Source organism: Apodemus sylvaticus, chromosome 4 (genome assembly GCF_947179515.1).
Source record: "Apodemus sylvaticus chromosome 4, mApoSyl1.1, whole genome shotgun sequence".
NCBI classification, from domain to species: Eukaryota; Metazoa; Chordata; class Mammalia; order Rodentia; family Muridae; genus Apodemus; species Apodemus sylvaticus.
This window is the reverse complement of record NC_067475.1, coordinates 29,535,975-29,555,653: the sequence shown is the minus strand read 5'-3', so window position 1 is coordinate 29,555,653 and position 19,679 is coordinate 29,535,975. Positions and strand designations below refer to the sequence as shown.

Genomic DNA, 19,679 nt, shown 5'->3' with positions numbered 1-19,679 from the left:
GAGCCTAAACTGTTTTACTCTGCTGTTTTTGTTGGTAGTATTTCTGCCAACAATTATTCTTTATGCATCAATGAAATCGTCCTATTAGGAAGCAAGATTGTCCTCAAAACATTCATACAGTTTGGAGATTTCTTTGTTTCCTGGTTTGCAGTTTTGGTGTCAGTTTTTGAGGTAGTCAATAAACAACTTGCCAGGAAATGTTGCTTATTTTCTTAAGCATACGTCATCTTCCCAAGGTAGTTAGCCGGCACATACCCTTTCTGACCTTGGGCTTCAGCTAACCACCACTCTCTGTTCCCACTTAGATCACAGAATCTAAGTATATGGACTCGCTGGTACTCTTGAAGGCTGAGTTCATGGTCACTCCGTGCCTGGAACGCATGGACTGCATAGAAAATCTAGACCAAAAACAAAAAGATATTACTGGTAGCAGAACCTAAGATTCTGGAGAAACTTAACATGTTTTCACCCTTAAGAAGCACTGCTAAGGTGTTCTTGTTTTTACAGTCACACAGCACAGCTCTTCCTGATGGATTTGATAGGATAAGGCCCAGATAGTAAAGAAAACAGGCGTTTGCTTTCCCTCGAAAGGAGTGTAGGCTGTCCATGCTTGAAGGCAATTTGGCAGTTTCTCTAAAAATACTTTTGATTGCTAATCCTTTGAATCAATCTCTTAAGCATATCTTCCACAAAAACAGAAAAACTGACAGACAGATAATACATGTACAACAATATTTCTGTATTTATAGCAAAAAGTGGGAGAGATATGGGAACATACAGAAAGGTTAGAAAAAGTGAATTAAAAACAATCTTATTAAGTTAACTTGTAGTCATTTAAGTGGAATTTCATGAGAATAATAACAAAATATTCATATTAAGTAATTTTTTACTGTAAATATAAAATTACAGGTTGGGAGATGGCTCTGTGGTTAAGGGAATATAACCTCTGCAGAGGACCCAACTGTCGTCTCAGTACCAACTCGTAAGTGTCACAACCAGCTTCCAGGACTCAAGTTCCCAGGTATCTAGACCCTCTTCTGACTCTGTGGATAACTGCAGTCACAAGTACACAGACACACATGTGTAAATTTAGATGAATAATAGACACCTAGAACTACTAAATAATTTATTTGGTTGGTAGGACTGTAAGTAATCTTCACTGTTCCTTTTTTTTTCTTTTTTTTAATTCGATATATTTTTTATTTACATTTCAAATGATTTCCCCTTTTCTAGTCCCCTACTCCCCGAAAGTCCCGTAAGCCCCCTTCTCTCCCCCTGTCCTCCCACCCAACCCTTCCCACTTCCCCGTTCTGGTTTTTCCCTATACTGCTACACTGAGTCTTTCCAGAACCAGGGGCCACTCCTCCTTTCTTCTTGCACCTCATTTGATGTGTGGATTATGTTTTGGGTATTTCAGTTTTCTAGGTTAATATCCACTTATTAGTGAGTGCATACCATGATTTATCTTTTGAGACTGGGTTACCTCACTTAGTATGATGTTCTCTAGCTCCATCCATTTGCCTAAGAATTTCATGAATTCATTGTTTCTAATGGCTGAATAGTACTCCATTGTGTAGATATACCACATTTTTTGCATCCACTCTTCTGTTGAGGGATACCTGGGTTCTTTCCAGCTTCTGGCTATTATAAATAGGGCTGCTATGAACATAGTGGAGCATGTATCCTTATTACATGCTGGGGAATCCTCTGGGTATATGCCCAGGAGTGGTATAGCAGGATCTTCTGGAAGTGAGGTGCCCAGTTTTCTGAGGAACCACCAGACTGATTTCCAGAGTGGTTGTACCAATTTGCAACCCCACCAGCAGTGGAGGAGTGTTCCTCTTTCTCCACATCCTCTCCAACACCTGCTGTCTCCTGAATGAAATCACAGGGTTGTTTTGATTTGCATTTCCCTAATGACTAATGAAGTTGGGCATTTTTTAAGATGCTTCTCCGCCATCCGAAGTTCTTCAGGTGAAAATTCTTTGTTTAACTCTGTACCCCATTTTTTAATAGGGTTATTTGGTTTTCTGGAGTCTGACTTCTTGGGTTCTTTATATATATTGGATATTAGGCCTCTATCTGATGTAGGGTTGGTGAGGATCTTTTCCCAATTTGTTGGTTGCCGATTTGTCCTTTTGATGGTGTCCTTTGCCTTACAGAAACTTTGTAATTTTATGAGGTCCCATTTGTCAATTCTTGATCTTAGAGCATAAGCTATTGGTGATCTGTTCAGAAACTTTCCAGTTCTTTAATTTTCTAAATCTTTATAAGCACATTGAATAAAATGTATAACTTTACAAAATTAACTGGCCTTGAAGAAACTAATAAAATATATTTCAATTAAAACTTTCAGTGACCTCAGAAAAATACTTGATAGTTATAAGTTAGAAGACCTCAAATTGCTGTTTAATTCATCTTCCACTAAAAATCATATGACTGCAAATTTTAAAAAATGTTTCCTTATGATATAAAATTAAGCAACTAACCAACGACATTTATATGGTCATTTAATCAAACTTTGCAAAATACATTACCCGAAACCTTACAACTCAGCTGAAGAAATAACAAATACCGATAAGACAAAGCAACAAACCCTCAGAACTACCACCACCACCAAGCTATACATAAACGCATGAAGATGGATTACTTTGTTTGAAAGTAAAGAAGAGAGCAGAATGGGGAGCTACAAATTACTAATTGAATTTCAGCTGTAACAAATACTTGTCAGAGCCTGTGATAGTTTCCGTCACATAGGCTATAACCTCAGTAACCCTCTCAGCTAAGAGTTAGGAACACTCTTAACCACACTGCTACCCAGGGCAGCTGGACCCACATCTTCCTGTGCTTGATCTTCCTTCTAAGAAGGGGGTGCACAGTGTGGTCCTGGAGAGAGGGTCTGCAGTCTCTCAAGCGTGACCACACTGAATAGATCCACAAGATAAGTGTGTGGTTAATTTGGTTTGCAAAATGACACAGGAGTTCGATGTGTTAAATTATGGTCCCCAAAGAATCTGTAAGAGCTGGAATCAGCAGCTGAAGCCATCCTTGTAATTTGAACTAATAATAAATGTGCTTTCTCAGCGCAGGCTTGGGTTTTTCAGAAGGATAGCATTGCTACTGTCCCATTCCTCAACGCACGTGCAGTCTTTCACTTTGGTACAAATTTCCCCAATGAGAAAATAAACTTTGATTAGATATGTTTATTATTATTATTTGTGTTTTATTGATGTTTTTTGAGACAGAGTCTCACGATGCAACCATTGGCTAGCCTGAAACCACTATGTAGGCCAGGATCTCCTTGAATTCATAGAGATCTACTTGTCTCTGAGTCTAAAGTGTTGGAATTAAAAGTCTGTCACCATGCCTGGATTAAAATATATATTTGAAGCAAATATAAATTCTCTTGAGACCATAAATTTAAAATTCAAAATTACATTTTAGATTTTCATGGTCCAAACTTATTTCAGATCAGTACTTTCCATTTCTCATAGAGCATGCTAACTAAAGGTATACCTTACATGCTCAAAATGGAATTAAGCCTGCTTTGAAAGAAATATATTTTCTCTGGTCTTCTAATTCTTTTTATTTTCATTGTTGTTAGAAGAAAAATGAGAAGTTTACAAATTGTTGTGAACTGAAGAGCTGAGAAATTTCTCATTTTCAAATCTTAGACTACACTTTTCTAATGTTAAAGGTATGTATAATTTTTTCCAGAAATGCTAAAATGTTATTAATATGAATCATAATCATGCATTGCTTTTTACTCTTGTTATTTTAAAAATGTTTCACTGTTTGCTCCTTTGCCTATTGTAAATCTGCATTTCATTTTATGTATGATAACCTGGCCATACAGCTCAGCTCTCCACGCATTTGATTTAACACCACCTATATCATGACTCAGCCAGAGACCTCTGCAGTCTCTTACTCTGCATATTCCTGCATTTAATTTTTATTTCATAACTTCATTGCATTGTGTAATCTCATTTTATGGATTTTATCCCAATTCTCCAGCTATGAACAATAAAACTCATAATGTATTTTAATTTTCCTTTCCAAAACTAAATAGCTTTTAAACCAGCATTTATTGAATTAGTTCCAAAGCAAAACTGATTACATTGCATGAAAAAAATACCCGTTCTTTTCTCTCATCCTATAGAAGCAAGCTTTTATTTTCTTCATTCAATGATTATATATTTTTACCAGTATGTAGCTTTTTATGAAGTAATCTGGCGATTTAATAAAAATATTTTAAGAGGTTTAAACATGAGGATTAAGAAAAGAGTGTTTTTCAGACACTAAAACACACCTGAGAACCTGGGTATGGATTCCCTAAGAGAGTTTCCCATTGTTAACTGTGTGTGTGTGTGTGTGTGTGTGTGAGAATGAATGATTTGGGTGAGTTTGAAGCTACAAAAGGATAGTCAAGAAACCAAATCACACCATAGGGTGCCTTCTGATGCACTTTTGATATAGTTATAACTGATAAGAACCAAGGAAGATCACAGGCATCCTGGGAGGAACAGTATCTTCAGTGTAAACAGTAATTTTAAGGAAAAAGTTTCAAAAGGAAGCAAAGAAAGTCAAGCAAGTGCTGTGTCTTTATTCTTTCTTCTTCTCCATCTTGTCCTCCCTCACTCTGTCTTTGTTCTGAGATTGGAACAAAAATGAAATTGTATATTTTTGTAATCTATTTTGCCCTTCAGAGCATTGTAAAACATCCTTCCATATCAAATAGTCTCTTAATCTTCCTTTTAATAGATTACCTAAATACCTTAGGATCAGCCTGTTAGATTTTTAGTGAACTTGAAAACACACAGCTTATTCAATATGTGGCTATCATTATCATAAGTAATTATAAAATATAAAGGCAAAAACCAGATCACAAGCTTGAAAAAAATCAAACTTGTCAAAAAATGTGCTTTCAAATTATATCTTATGCAAAAGACCACATGCAAAGAAACATATTTCCAAAATAATCGAGGAAACTCTCTGGGATTGTGTGGATGAAATGCCCCCCCCCCAGGCTCATATGTTTAAATACTAGGTCTCCAAGTTAGTGGAATTGTTTGGGAAGGACTAGGAGGTGTGGCCTTGTTGGAGGAGGTTTGTCACAAAATCCCATGCCATTCCCATTCAGGATGGTCAATGGGTTCTAGCATTTTAAAAATGTAAGCTGCAAATAAACTCTTTCTTCCATACGTTGCCTAGGTCATGTTATATTATCACAGCAATAGAAAAGTAATAAGACACCCTCCAAAGCCAATCACAGGTAGGTCCTCTTGGTCCTTAAGGTCATTAACCAGTCTCCAGTGGTCTTCTACCTCAGTGATTCTCAAAGCCTCAGAGATTCCCCTGAATATTAGGTAGAAGCCAAGTCTGCCCATCCACCTGTCCTTGACAGGGTTCATTTGAATCCTCAGCAAGACTATAGGAGAAGGCTACTATAACTCCTCCTTAGAATGCGCTTCTGCAAGTCTGGAGGATGACAGAAAGTATCACCTCTGTAGGAAAGAGCAGAGCAAGAAACAGTGGTATCAAGCAATGCCCAGCTAAGCAGTACAGGCTACAGCTGATTTTTTTTAAAGTTTAAATAGCAAAAAAACAAAAAACAAAAAAACAAAAAACAAAAAAAACCAAAAAACAAACAAACAATTTTTATTGAGGATACATCAGATATGAGATGTGACAACAATATAATTTTCAACCATTTTCAGTCACTTACCTGGACCTCTATGCTATATCATTCTCTTAAACTGTGACCCATAAATATAAGTATTCACATACTGCCTGAGAGCTGATGGAGTAGAAACACCAGCCTGTGGCGAACATGAAACTATAATCCGTTCTCCTTATTTCCAAGTATGAAGAGCAGCTGCATTAGGAGACTGACGACCACCGGCCCATATGCCTTTCTTGTCAGTGGTAAAGCATGAAAGGACTTGCTACTTCCTGTCCCTGGCATTTTCTCCCTCCTCCTGGAGTCTCCACAGGGGTCACTTCTCTTTGCTCTGATGAACTTGGGCATATTCTATGCTTGCAAAGGGGAGACCCTCAATATGAACAAAATCATTTTAATCTAAGGGAAGCTCCAGAGATCCCATGTGACCACTGATCCAAGATTTGCTTCTCAATCTGATGTATTAGTAATAATGCTAGTGTTTAGGCAAGACTAGTTGTCTATGTCAATTATGTTTACAGGTTTCCAAACTCAGGAAACAGAGAACAAAGGATTTTTAAAAAGGTATTTTATCCATTTTTTGAGGTCTTCTTCTATTTCCTTCAGAGTCTTGAAGTTCTTGTCATACAGATCTTTCACATGTTTGGTAAGAGTCACCCCAAGGTACTTTATATTGTTTGTGGCTATTGTGAAGGGTGTCATTTCCCTAATTTCTTTCTCAGCCTGCTTATCCTTTGAGTATAGGAAGGCCACTGATTTGCTTGAGTTGATTTTATAACCAGCCACTTTACTGAAGTTGTTTATCAGCTGTAGGAGTTCTCTGGTGGAGTTTTTTGGGTCACTTAGGTAGACTATCATATCATCTGCAAATAATGATAGCTTGACTTCTTCCTTTCCAGTTTGTATCCCTTTGACCTCCTTATGTTGTCTAATTGCCAGAGCTAGTACCTCAAGTACAATATTGAAAAGATAAGGAGAAAGGGGACAGGCCTGTCTAGTCCCTGATTTTAGTGGGATTGCTTCAAGTTTCTCTCCATTTAGTTTGATGCTGGCTACTGGTTTGCTGTATATTGCTTTTACTATGTTTAGGTATGGGCCTTGAATTCCTGTTCTTTCCAAGACTTTAAGCATGAAAGGATGCTGAATTTTTGTCAAATGCCTTTTCAGCATCCAATGAAATGACCATGTGGTTTTGTTCTTTGAGTTTGTTTATGTGGTGGATTGCATTGATGGATTTCCGTATATTGAACCAACCCTGCATCCCTGGAATAAAGCCTACTTGATCATGGTGGATGATAGTTTTGATGTGTTCTTGGATTCGGTTGGCAAGAATTTTATTGAGTATTTTTGCATCGATGTTTATAAGGGAAACTGGACTGAAGTTTTCTTTGTTGAATCTTTGTGTGGTTTTGGTATCAGCGTAATTGTGGCTTCGTAGAAGGAATTGGGTAGTGTTCCTTCTGTTTCTATTTTGTGGAAGAGCTTGAAGAGTATTGGTGTTAGGTCTTCTTTGAGGGTTTGATAGAATTCTGCACTGAAGCCATCTGGTCCTGTGCTTTTTTTGGTTGGAAGGCTTTCTAAGACCGCTGTACTGGCTAGTTTCATGTGTCAACTTGACACAGGCTGGAGTTATCACAGAGAAAGGAGTTTCAGTTGGGGAAGTGCCTCCATGAGATCCAGTTGTGGGGCATTTTCTCAATTAGTGATCAAGTGGGGAGGGCCCCTCGTGGGTGGTACCACCTTTGGGCTGGTGCTCTTGGGTTCTATAAGAGAGCAGGCTGAGCAAGCCAGGGGAAGCAAGCCAGTAAGAAACATCCCTCCATGCCTCTGCATCAGCTCCTGATTCCTGGCCTGCTTGAGTTCCAGTCCTGACTTCCTTTAGTGATGAACTGCAATGTGGAAGTGTAAGCTCAATAAACCCTTTCCTCCCCAACTTGCTTCTTGGTCATGATGTTTGTGCAGGAATAGAAACCCCGACTAAGACAACCCCTTCTATTTCTTTATGGGTTACGGGACTGTGCTCATGGATCGGCAGGATTAATATAGCTAAAATGGCCACTTTGCCAAAAGCAATATACAGATTCAATGCAATACCCATCAAAATCCTAACTCAATTCTTCATAGAGTTAGAAAGAGCAATTCTCAAATTCATCTGTAATAACAAAAAACCCAGGATAGCTAAAACTATTCTCAACAGTAAAAGAAATTCTGGGGGAAACAGTATCCCTGACCTCAAGCAATACTACTGAGCAATAGTGTTAAAAACTGCTTGGTATTGGTACAGTGACAGGCAGGCAGATCAATGGAACAGGATTGAAGATCCAGAAATGAACCCACACACCTATGGCCACTTGATCCTCGACAAAGGGGTTGAAAACATCCAATGGAAAAAAGATAGCCTTTTCAACAAATGGTGCTGGTTCAATTGGAGGTCAGCATACAGAAGAATGTGAATTGATCCATCTTTGTCTCCTTGTACTAAGCTCAACTCCAAATGAATCAAGGACCTCCACATAAAGCCAGACACTCTGAAGCTAATAGAAAAGAAACTGGGGAAGACCCTTAAGGACATCGGTACAGGGGGAAAGTTCCTGAACAGAACACCAATAGCATATGCTCTAAGATCAAGAATTGACAAATGGGACCTCATAAAATTACAAAGTTTCTGTAAAACAAAGGACACCATCAAAAGGACAAATTGGCAACCAACAAATTGGGAAAAGGTCTTCACCAACCCTACATCAGATAGAGGGCTAATATCTAATATATACAAAGAACTCAAGAAGTTAGACCCCAGAAAACCAAATAACCCTATTAAAAATGGGGTACAGAGTTAAAGAATTCTCACCTGAAGAACTTTGGATGGCGGAGAAACATCTTAAAAATGCTCAACTTCATTAGTTATCAGGGAAATGCAAATCAAAACAACCCTGAGATTTCACCTTACACCAGTCAGAATGGCTAAGATTAAAAACTCAGGAGACAGCAGGTGTTGGCGAGGATGTGGAGAAAGAGGAACACTCCTCCACTGCTGGTGGGGTTGCAAATTGGTACAACCACTCTGGAAATCAGTCTGGTGGTTCCTCAGAAACCGGCGGTTCATAGCAGCCCTATTTATAATAGCCAGAAGCTGGAAAGAACCCAGGTATCCCTCAACAGAAGAATGGATGCAAAAAATGTGGTATATATACACAATGGAGTACTATTCAGCCATTAGAAACAATGAATTCATGAAATTCTTAGGCAAATGGATGGAGCTGGAGAACATCATACTAAGTGAGGTAACCCAGTCTCAGAAGATCAATCATGGTACGTACTCACTAATAAGTGTATATTAGCCTGGAAAACTGGAATACCCAAAACATAATCCACACATCAAATGAGGTACAAGAAGAATGGAGGAGTGGCCCCTGGTTCTGGAAAAACTCAGTGTAGCAGTATAAGGCAAAACCAGAACAGGGAAGTGGGAAGGGGTGGGGGCAGGAACAGGGGGAGGGAAGGGGGCTTATGTGACTTTCAGGGAGTGGGGGGGCCAGAAAAGGGGAAGTCATTTGAAATGTAAATAAAAAATATATCGAATGAAAAAAACATAAAAACCACTTTAATCAAATAAAGAATAGACAGACAGTCACTTAAGATTTTATATTATGTGTGGCATTGAGAAACTTATCAAGACAGATAAACTTTCTGTCTTCAAGGGACAGAAATTATTCATTAAAAGGAAAATTTAAGAGGACATGAAATTTAAAAGAACAAAAACATTTCTATAAGTAAAACATAAACTCATGGCTGCACATGTTCCAAATGCTAGTGCTTTTGTAAAGGGACAATGACAGAATTTAAAATTCTGTCTTGGCAGAAGATAACCTGGATTGTTTTTCAGTGGGGAACATCTTTTCATAATCCTTAAATCAAGTGATCAATAGTATAATAGGAAATATTTTTTTATAATAGGAAAGAACAAATGATATGGATTTCAATTAATTAAGAATGCATATTTGGCTTATAAGTGGAGCTGTAAGTAAAAATAAAATTTCTAAAAAAAGAAAAAGGTATTTTATATTTTGAGAAAGAGAAAATTTCCTCCCTTTTTCTCCACTCTTATTAAAGAAAACATGTAGCATCTAATTCACTTGAAAAATGATTTGGTATTTCCTCTAAAAGTAAAACACATATTTACCATGCCAGGGTGCAAATCCATTACTGGATGTCTGTTTAAGAGAACTGAAATCCACATAGACACACACATTAATGTCTACAGAGACATTCACAATAGCTTCAAATAGACATTGCTCAAATGTATTAACTAGCAAATTGTTAAAATGCTGTATAAATGTCACAGAACATTATTAGGTATTAAAAAAGATGCAAAACCACATATATTTACAGCAGCAATTAATATTAAATACATGCTGAGAGAAAAAAGCCAGCTATAAAACACCATTTAGAATTCCAGCCATGTAAAATATACAGAAAAGATGTAATGAAGAAACGGAAAATAGATTAGTGATTTTCAGAGCTGGATATGGGAAAAAGCAGAGATTGCAAATGAATCTAAAGGATCTTTGGGCATGAAAGAAATGTTCTGAAATTGTTTTGCACAATTCATACTAATTATAGTGTAGTTATACTAAAAGTTACTGGATTTTACATTTAAAATAAGTGAACTCTATAGCATATAAATAAGACTTATATAATGCTATTTATGAAGGGCAGCATGACAAGCTCTGTAAAGATTTTCTATATACCCTGTGACCCATCAATATATTTATTAATTTTCCTTACAAATGTATTTATAAAAGCATAGAAAAGGAGATGAAGAATACTCCTGGAATTATTGTTTTAAGTCTTTAAATATAAAATATTTTCAGTATTTTTGACTGGGTTAGTGATTATGTATATGACTTATTCTATAAAATGGATATGACAATATATGCTCAGAGTTATACCACTTAGGAGGCTGAGGTGAAGGGCCAGCCTGGGCTATACCATGAGATTCTGCCTCAGCAAAACTATAAAAATTTAAAGACACTTCAGAGAATTGTTTTAAGGAATAAATTAGCTATATAAGTAGAGTGGTGTTTAAGTGTTTAAAAGGCAACACATATGTTTTGTATATATATATATATATATACAAAATATATGCATAAAATATATCTGAAAGACATGTCTTTGAGGAGTAGCACTAAAGGGGAAAGGAATAAAGAGCTTGCATTTAGTTTTTGAATATCATTCCATTCCTGTCTTCTGAAAATAAGACATATAACCCAGTGGAAAAGAAATTTAGGCTAATGGAAATTACTGTGTTAAAAAAGGTGGAAAATTAGGTGGTCACTACTTGGAGATGACTAGTTGAAAACACTGAAACTTTATGAGGTAGCAAAAATGAACCTTATGTTACAATTAGCTTACTGATTTATGAGGGGGCTATGTCAGTGATCTTGGCATTGGCACAACTAGTGAAAGGGAAAGCTTTCATGGTTAGCAGATGGCATTAATAAGTGTCCAAATCTTCCCCAGTTTAATGAAGACATTGCTTCTAAAGCAGAGGTTCCCAACCCCCCTAATGCTGCGACCCTTTAATACAGTTCTTCATGTGGTGACCCCTCCACCATAAAACTAATTTTCTTGCTACTTCATGTCTATAATTTTGCTACTGTTATGTACCGTACTGTAAATATTTGCGTTTTTCGATAGTCATAGGTGAGACCTGTAAAAGGGCCATTTGACTCCCACAAAGAGTTGTGACCCACAGGTTGAGAAACACTGTTCTACCAGATTCAGAGATAAGTTCCTAGTTGATATTGATGATCTCAACTAAGCTGCCTTTTTACAGTGGCAGAGCATTAAAAAAGAAATTTCTGACCACCCTGAATATTTTAGTGGCCACTATGATTTGGATGCTTATTCCGTGTCAAGAAATGAAAAGAACATCATTTCTAGTGAACACAACATCTCTGCAGCATAAGAATTTTTTCTTTTCTATTCTTTTCTTTTCTGTTTTGAGGGGAAAGGGTTTAAATTCTTTGCTCAACACTCTGCAGACAGTATGTGCTAATTGGCCTAGGTCTTCTCAACATCCGAGCTCGCAGTTTTCTCTATCCGTACTTCAGCTCAAGGTGAGCTGTTAGAGATCTGTTCGTTTGATTGGCCAAGCATCTTTACATCAAGGATTAAAGCCTTACCTGCTCATCTACCTCTTGAAAATCATCAACATCAGCACCATTTGTTTCAGACTTCCCACAAGAGCCACTAAGCGATGAGCTGCTGTCACTTATGCTGACCCTGTCACCCGCAGTCCGGCAAGACACAAAGAGATTGATGTTCTCGAAATCGTCGTCACAGAATCTGTTCTCTGCGTCCACCTTCTGCCCCTTCCCTGGGTTGTAGGGCTTTAGGAAGGAGGAATACACGTAGCCTTTTACAACTGGTAGAAAGAGAAAGAAAGAAGCACCAGGGTTATGCCAGGACCGTCCCCAAACACGCAGAGACTCCTGGGAAATTCTCAACCGGAAAAGTAGTTAGTCTGTGGGAAAAGAAACTTACATCCATTGTCCACAAGCCACCTGCTTGTACTCCCCAGGGGATCCTTCTGTTCCAGGACTGCTACCAACTCCCCTTCTAGAAGGTTGATGTCATGCTCTTGGGTGGCATTACACTTGCGCTTAGCTCGGTAGAGTTCCTCTGCTCCGTATGTGGACAGAAGTTTGGAGCGGTGAGCGTCCGTTTGATGTGGCACTTCTGGCTGAGAAAAGTAAGAAGTCTATACCAATCTGGATACATGATAAGGTGGATGCTTGGGTAGGGCTGTTAGTATATTCAGCTGAGATTTCCAGTTTAAAAATCTCGAGTAAGCACATGAGGGCAGTGTTGTAGAAAAGAAAGAAAATTCAATCAGGCATAAGAAGGCAGAGGCTCAGGGGCTGGCAAGGTGGCTCAGAGGATAAAACCTGATGACTGGAGCTCAATTTCTAGATCCACAGAGCAGAAGGAGAGAACCAGTCCCATAAGTTATCCTCTTACCTCTAAATGTATTCCTGTGTGTGTGTGTGTGTGTGTGTGTATACAAGCAGATACCCAATAAATAAATACATAGAAATTTTAAAAACAGTTTCAAAGATGACAGAGGTTCTAATAACTCCTGACTGTTGAGTGATATTTTATTATTTTTTATTTAATTTCTTGCAGAATGTAAGTACTTTGTAATTTTAATTTGGTAAATTGCTCGTGTGCATGTTTTTCTGGGTAAACAAGGCAGGAGTCAGGAAAGGACTCTGGCACTAAGTGACTTCGGAAAAAAAAATACTTTATCTCTGGAGGCTGGAAATGAAGTGGGTTGGAAATGAGGGGCTACACTGTATGATTTGTCTCTTTAAAACCCTAGTCAACAAATTTGAGTATCCGTAGTGTATCAAGCAGGTTTTGGCATGTTAGGGAACTGTCATGAATAAAACAGAAACGAACATCACTTTCCTACAGAGCTTATAATATAAAAGGTAGAAACAGTAAAACAAAGGAACAACATGCTATTTGGATGGCACAGACAGTATGGGGATCTATAGGCTATAATTTGGACAAGGCAACAAGATGATGTCTTCACTGCCACGGACAGTGCTAAACTCACCAGAACCTGTGCCGGCTTCTTCTTTTCAAAGCTAAGTTTCCTCTCAATAAAGGTGGCACTGTTGTCCTTTACAAAGCTCAAGTTGTGAACCTCTTCCAGCACTTGATTCTGAATCTCTGAGATGCCCAAGACTGGCAGTGGCACCTGAGGGAGAAACAGCGTGATATTTTCAGATAACCAATCACACTGGGCATTGACTCTGCCGGGGCTTGTGGTGGTGATGATTGGGGTAAAACAGAGCCACAGTGGAGAATCAGAGCAACTGATAGCTTCTAGAAAGATGGGCAGTCTGATACTGCTGAAGTCTCACGAGATGGTCGGGGTACATTTTAAAACTTCAACACTACATAGGAATACAAAGCAGGAAAGAGCCAGGAGTAAAGTTCCGGGGGCTGTGGTGTCACAGCAGCCTAGGTGGAACAGCAGGGGACAGCAGGGGACAGGGGGACAGCAGGGGAGTACAGGGAATGAGGCTGCAAGAGGCAGGGTTAAGAGTCAGCAAGTGTCTGTCTTGTATTTTCAACATGAACTATGTATGGAAGCCAGATGTTAAGACCGAGCAGTTGTTGCAGGGTGCATAGAAGGAAGGCAGTGGCAGAATATAAATGAAATGAGAGTAGAGAGGGGGGAGCTGGGGGTTGAGGCAGGGGGATTTGAGCAAGCCAGGCAAAGGCATAAAATAATAAAGAGGCTATTGGGGACCTGCATTCTTGCAATCTAAGATACACACACACACACACACACACGCACACACACACATCAGAACATAGAAAGCAGGTGATGGTGATTTGGGCAACAGAGAGAGAAGACCAGAAGCTAAGGGGCATGATGGGGGGAAGAATGGATTAACCAAAACTAAGGATATATTAGGAAACTTTACAAAACCCCATTAGCTTGTAAGTTAGCTGAAAATACATTTTTTAAAAAAAAAAATGAGTTTGAGCGAAAGTATTCCACATCTGTGACCGACGCTGCCCCCCCCCCCAAGACCTGAATCACTAAATGAAAATCTCAGAGTTAGGCATGGGCACCTCCCTTTGAGGTTTTGGTCAGAGAGACCCCCAGAAACACCCAAAGCAATGCAGGCAGCTGCTGCTGCTGCTGTTCTTTGGGGCCTTTGATAAGTACACAGTAAGGCTCTATTCCTGAAGATACCATGGACTTTTGTTGCAGAACACAAATAGATAAACCTTGAACTGACCAGGAAATTCTTCTTGATGGCTAACTTTCATAACCCTGAGAAGTACAATACAAGCTGCTGCGAGATAAAAGGCACGGTGGTATTGCCTGGTACTGATACCCCTCCCCCACCATGTTGCAATACTGTCTTGCCACGCAAGATGCACTTACTGGCGAAATAGTGGCAAGAGAGTTTATAGGGTAACCAGTCATTCTCTTGATCATAGCTGAGTCCTACTCCATAGGAGGAAAGTCACACCTACTACCGAAAACACAGTCAGAAAAACATGACTAGGAAAAGTCATAGGCCTGAGAAGAAAACCCATTTATGGTTCGCTAAGTAGTCACATTGTGAAACTGCCTCCTAATTTTCATGTTTACATCTATAGATTTGTGCTCCTTACAACCTGGGTGAGAGGAACATCTAACTGTAAGGTGGGTGTTAAACATGCAGAGACGTGTTACTGTTCAAAGTTTGTGTGTGTGTGTGTGAATATATGTGCATGCATATCTGTCCACCTAAGAAGAACATGCACATATTCATATGTGCACTTGCAGAGGCAGGAGGGTACAGGTATTCCTCAACCCTTTTCCACCTTACTTTATGAAGGGTGTCTCACTCAACCTCGAGCTTACCAAGTGGCCACACTAGTCGGCTGAGCAAGCTCCCAGGGTCATTGTCTCTAACTCTATCACTGAGGTCACAAGTGTGTGCTGTCATGCCTGGCTTTTAGGTGGGTGCTGGGCATATGAACTGAAGTCCTAATGCCTGCATTCTACCCACTAAATCACTGAACATCTCCCCCGCCCCTCCCTGTTCCCTCTGAAATACATAAGCAGTGATTTAGTCAACAGGCAAAGGTCGCCCTGTATGTGAAAGAAGAAGTACGGTGTTCTGTGTGGGTGACTCTAGCCAGGGTTCACGTTGTGAGCTGCCTGTCTGTGGTCACTCTCATGTGCTCCTCCCTTCCCTTCCCGCCTTCCTCAGTACTTCACACATTTGATCAGAAGGACGCATGGTGACAGGACTTGCCCAAACTTCCATTATGGCATCAGGAGAGAGGAATGAGATGAGGGTATTTATTTTATGGTTATTTTTTCTACAGGATAGACTGAATAATACTTCTCTATCATGTTCCCCCCTTCCACGAGTTCCCACACATTCTTGTTAAAATCCTCCCCTCATCCCTCCAACCTGCCTGGCACACGCTCCCTTCTCCTGCCACGTGGAAGGCAGAGTGTCCACCCTTAGGTGCCTTTGTAAGTAGTCATTTTGTTTGTTTGTTTCAAGTGCTCACACTCAATGCATGGCTATTTCTACTGGCATGATGACTCACACAAGTCAAATAGTTTATACTCGGTGTAGGCCTCCAAATTTATGGAGTAACTATAATCAATGGGTGAACAAATATGTTGCAGAGGCATAAAGACAAAAAGGGAGATTTCATATTCATCCAGAATGTGTTGTGCCTAAAGTTAAAAAAACAGTTCAACAAGAATGCCAGCTAGTATGTGAAGTCTAATGCCTAAGATATCTGAGGGGTTGTCCCTCATGAGGGAGAGATGGAGTTCTAGGATTGAAGGGCAATTTTTTCCTTTGGCCAAACATACTTGAATCTTTAAATCAGGTACCTACACAATGCTAATTAAAAACAAAAGGTATAATAGAACTTTGATGTTTCTTTTAAACATTAAAATTAGAGTTATCCTAAGATCCCACAATCCTACTTTCAGGTATATGTCCAAAGTTACTGAAATCAGGATCTTGGAGAATTATTGCCATCATCATAGCATCATTGTCAGTAGCCAAGAGATAGAAATTACCAGAATAGCCATCAAGAGAAATGAGTGAATAGGCAATGTATTCTACATATTCACGAGAACACTATTGACACTTAAAGGAAAAACCATGTCACATGCTACATGGGAAACTGATAGTACTATACTAAGTAATATATGCTAGTCACAATAAGAAAAATGGTGATTTCTCTTACATGGAGGATTCAACATAGTTAAATAGAAACAGAAGAGTGGCCGGGTGGTGGTGGCACACGCCTATAATCCCAGCACTCTGGGAGGCAGAGGCAGGCGGATTTTTGAGTTCCAGGCCAGCCTGGTCTACAGAGTGAGTTCCAGGACATCCGGGGCTATACAGAGAAACCCTGTCTCAAAAAAAAAAAAAAGAGTGAATGGTGGGTGAAGGGACTGGGGACTGGGGAGGGGCAACGGGGCATTTGATATATTTTGTAAGGTAAAAGACTTCTTGCAATCTGCTGTCTGACAATGTAAGTTGTGAGTATACTTACACTTTTTAACTGTTCACTTCAATATAATGCAAAGGACAACATGCTATAAGTTTACCATAAAAGATACACATTTCTCATTGTAGACACAAGAGGAAAATGTAGACGGGCAGGGATAAAGCAGTTAGCCCAAGGGGACATGGTAATGGGTAGGTATTAAGACAAGGTCTCCTCCATGCCAGAGTCTTTGATAATCAGCATTGGATTTTCTCAGAGCCTCATAGTCATGCAAGATATTATCAGGGAATGTGTGAATGATGCACAGTGTCTGTCTTGCTTCCTACAACTACTGCATGTGACCACAGTCACAGCAGAACACACCTGTGGAAGCACACATTATAGAATAGAATCATTTTATTGAAGATAATCTTCCCCAGACTGATTTGACTTTACCATTTTAGTAATTTCTCAAAACCCAAGACTCTCTTTTTCTCTTCTTCTACTGTAAACTACACAGTGGAGGTATTCCTTTTAAGTATTAAAAAAATGCATCTTTTTTTTTTAAAGGCATCTTTAAAACTATATGATTCAAGATGGATAAGCGACTTCATACTTAAACAACAACACACACGGGCCACACACACGCACACTCTGAATGATGAGTAACGCTGAGGTGGCCCGGGGGTAGCAGTTTGCTCACCGTCTTGACTGTGGAATAAACCTGCAGCGCCACCTGCATCAGGTCCCGGAGGAGGGTGATGAAACTACACAAGCAGTTCAGCAAGATCTTCCTGGCAGCCTGGTTGAACGCCTGCAGCTCTTCCACAAGTTGGGCATTGAGCGCCTCATACTCTCGTTTGGCTAAGTCTGACTCAGTGGTGACTGACCGGGGCAGGGAGCTATTATAGTCCAGTAGTTTGTCATAGCGTTTCTGGATGAGCTTCTGAGGTCCAGGGAATACGGACAGCAAAGCTGACAGGGGGCTCAGGATGAGTCTCTGAGAACGAGCAGCCTGCAAAAGAAAAATATAGTCCCATTAGCAAGAGGATAGCTTACTCTGTGACCAACCAGCGCTGCTCGCAGTAGGCCGACCTTCTCTCCTCTAAAGCTCAAAAGGAAGAGAATAGTGCCCAGTTATTTGAAAAGAAGCTCTCATTCTTAGGAGGTCTGCCTAAGCTTATTTATCCAGGCTTAAAGCAACAATACGGAGCCTGAAGATGAGAGAGAAGCCTCTTCTCCCTGATCATAACTCTTCTGTCTGTGGCCAGTGAATCTGTGCTGTGGGCGCCTCCTTCAGGACCCTCCCTCCTTTCTAACCACAGAGCCAAGCTGAAGTCTCATATCACATCAGGACCAGAGGAAATGTCAGTGTGTGACCACGACTGACCAACTCAGTACCTTTGCCTTTGTGGTCAATGAAATTGACACAAACAGTCTAAGGAGAGTCCATCTCACTCTACCACATGGGTTTCAAACCTATTTTTCAATCTCAAGATTTGTGTTTTGGATGGAATTGTGTTTCCCATGCAAACAGTGGTTCTTTAAATATATATCTTTTTCCTGTGGCAGAAATGGCCAGAATGAAATGTATTTATATACATCAGAGGGTTGAGGACTGCTAACTTGGTGTCTGAAACTGCTATTATTGCAGGTCTGAAATATTAATGAAAAACTTTGCAATAGCACCTGACCCCATGACACTACTCCAGAATCCTAGATTTAATTTCTTTTCTTCATGTGTCTTTCCCCTGTATTCAGAAATGTACTTTTATCCTGTGTCTGATGACCACTGGCCTTCTGATAACTTTGTCTGAACTCATGGGAAGTTTAAAAGAGAGGGAACCCTATCTGTTAGTAGTACCAGCAATAGCCAACACAAATTAGATTTGATTTTAGTTTATGAAATAATCAATAGATACCAGCCTACTATTTAATGAGCCCCTGGACTAAGCAAAGAATGTCTTAGATAAGTCACCGTGTTATTACTTGCCTAGAAGCCACAAGTTATTAATTTTAAGATTATGCTATGATTGTAGCATAAGCCCCTCTACCCCATAAATATGAACTTTATTTGCCAGAGGAACAGTAGTTAGAACAGATAAGTATATTATATTTTAAAATGCTGTCCTACACAATATTTGTAGAAAAGTATCATTCATGGCTGGATAGGAATAACTTCTCTGTCCTGGGGTAAATTTTTGAGTTAATATTTCAATTTCAAAGCTTTCAGTATGTCACCCAGCAAAATGCTACTTTTATATCATGCTTTCTGGTGACTCTTTTAACTTGGCAGGTCTAATATTACTTTATCGAGGTAGACAGGACAAGTTCTTCCTTTTTCTGTGAAATGATGGAGCAGACTTGCTATGGGAGAAGCTATGTAGCACATGCTTAGATAGTTTTAATAGTTATCAGTTTAATGGATTTAAATTGGTGTAAAGAGCACACCATTGATGGCTTTCTTAAAATATCCTTCCTACAATTAAACCCTGAAAAAAGACCCAACCCACCCAGACCTCATCATGGCTTCTCATTAAACCCATGGATGTAAAACTTTGGTCTATTGATCTCTCTATGCGCTTATCTTCCTACCTACTTATCTGTCCATTCATGAATGACTTATATCTCTATCACTTTATTTGGGATAATGTGATAATTAATCTTCTTACATTTTAACTTTTATTTATCTTGTGTTCCTGTTAGAGGGCATTCTTGTCATAGAGCACATTGGAGGTCAGAAGACAATTTGTAGGCACTGGTTATTTCTTTGCACTGTATGGATTCTAGGGTTTCAAGGCTCAGTCTTCACAGCAGGTGTCCACTGAGGCATCTCCCAGGCTCTTGAAAGTATTGCATTAAGTTTTTAAATTTTGTGTACATGGGTGAATGCATGGTAATGGTGAATTTTTCTTATCAGCTTGACAGGATTTAGAATTGCCCAGGAGACTAGCTT

General features: G+C 39.4%; 1 protein-coding gene across 1 annotated transcript in view; it reads right to left on the bottom strand.

Annotated features, from left to right (window-relative positions):
• Positions 1-212: 212 nt before the first annotated feature.
• Positions 213-19,679, bottom strand: part of Arhgef38 (Rho guanine nucleotide exchange factor 38) — a 132,418-nt gene continuing 112,951 nt past the window's right edge. The window contains exons 10-14 of the mRNA XM_052178494.1: positions 17,427-17,738; positions 13,305-13,448; positions 12,227-12,425; positions 11,866-12,107; positions 213-398 (exon numbers count right to left, since the gene is read on the bottom strand). Of these exons, the coding sequence (XP_052034454.1) occupies positions 213-398; positions 11,866-12,107; positions 12,227-12,425; positions 13,305-13,448; positions 17,427-17,738 (1,083 nt within the window). The remainder of the gene's footprint in view (positions 399-11,865; positions 12,108-12,226; positions 12,426-13,304; positions 13,449-17,426; positions 17,739-19,679) is intronic.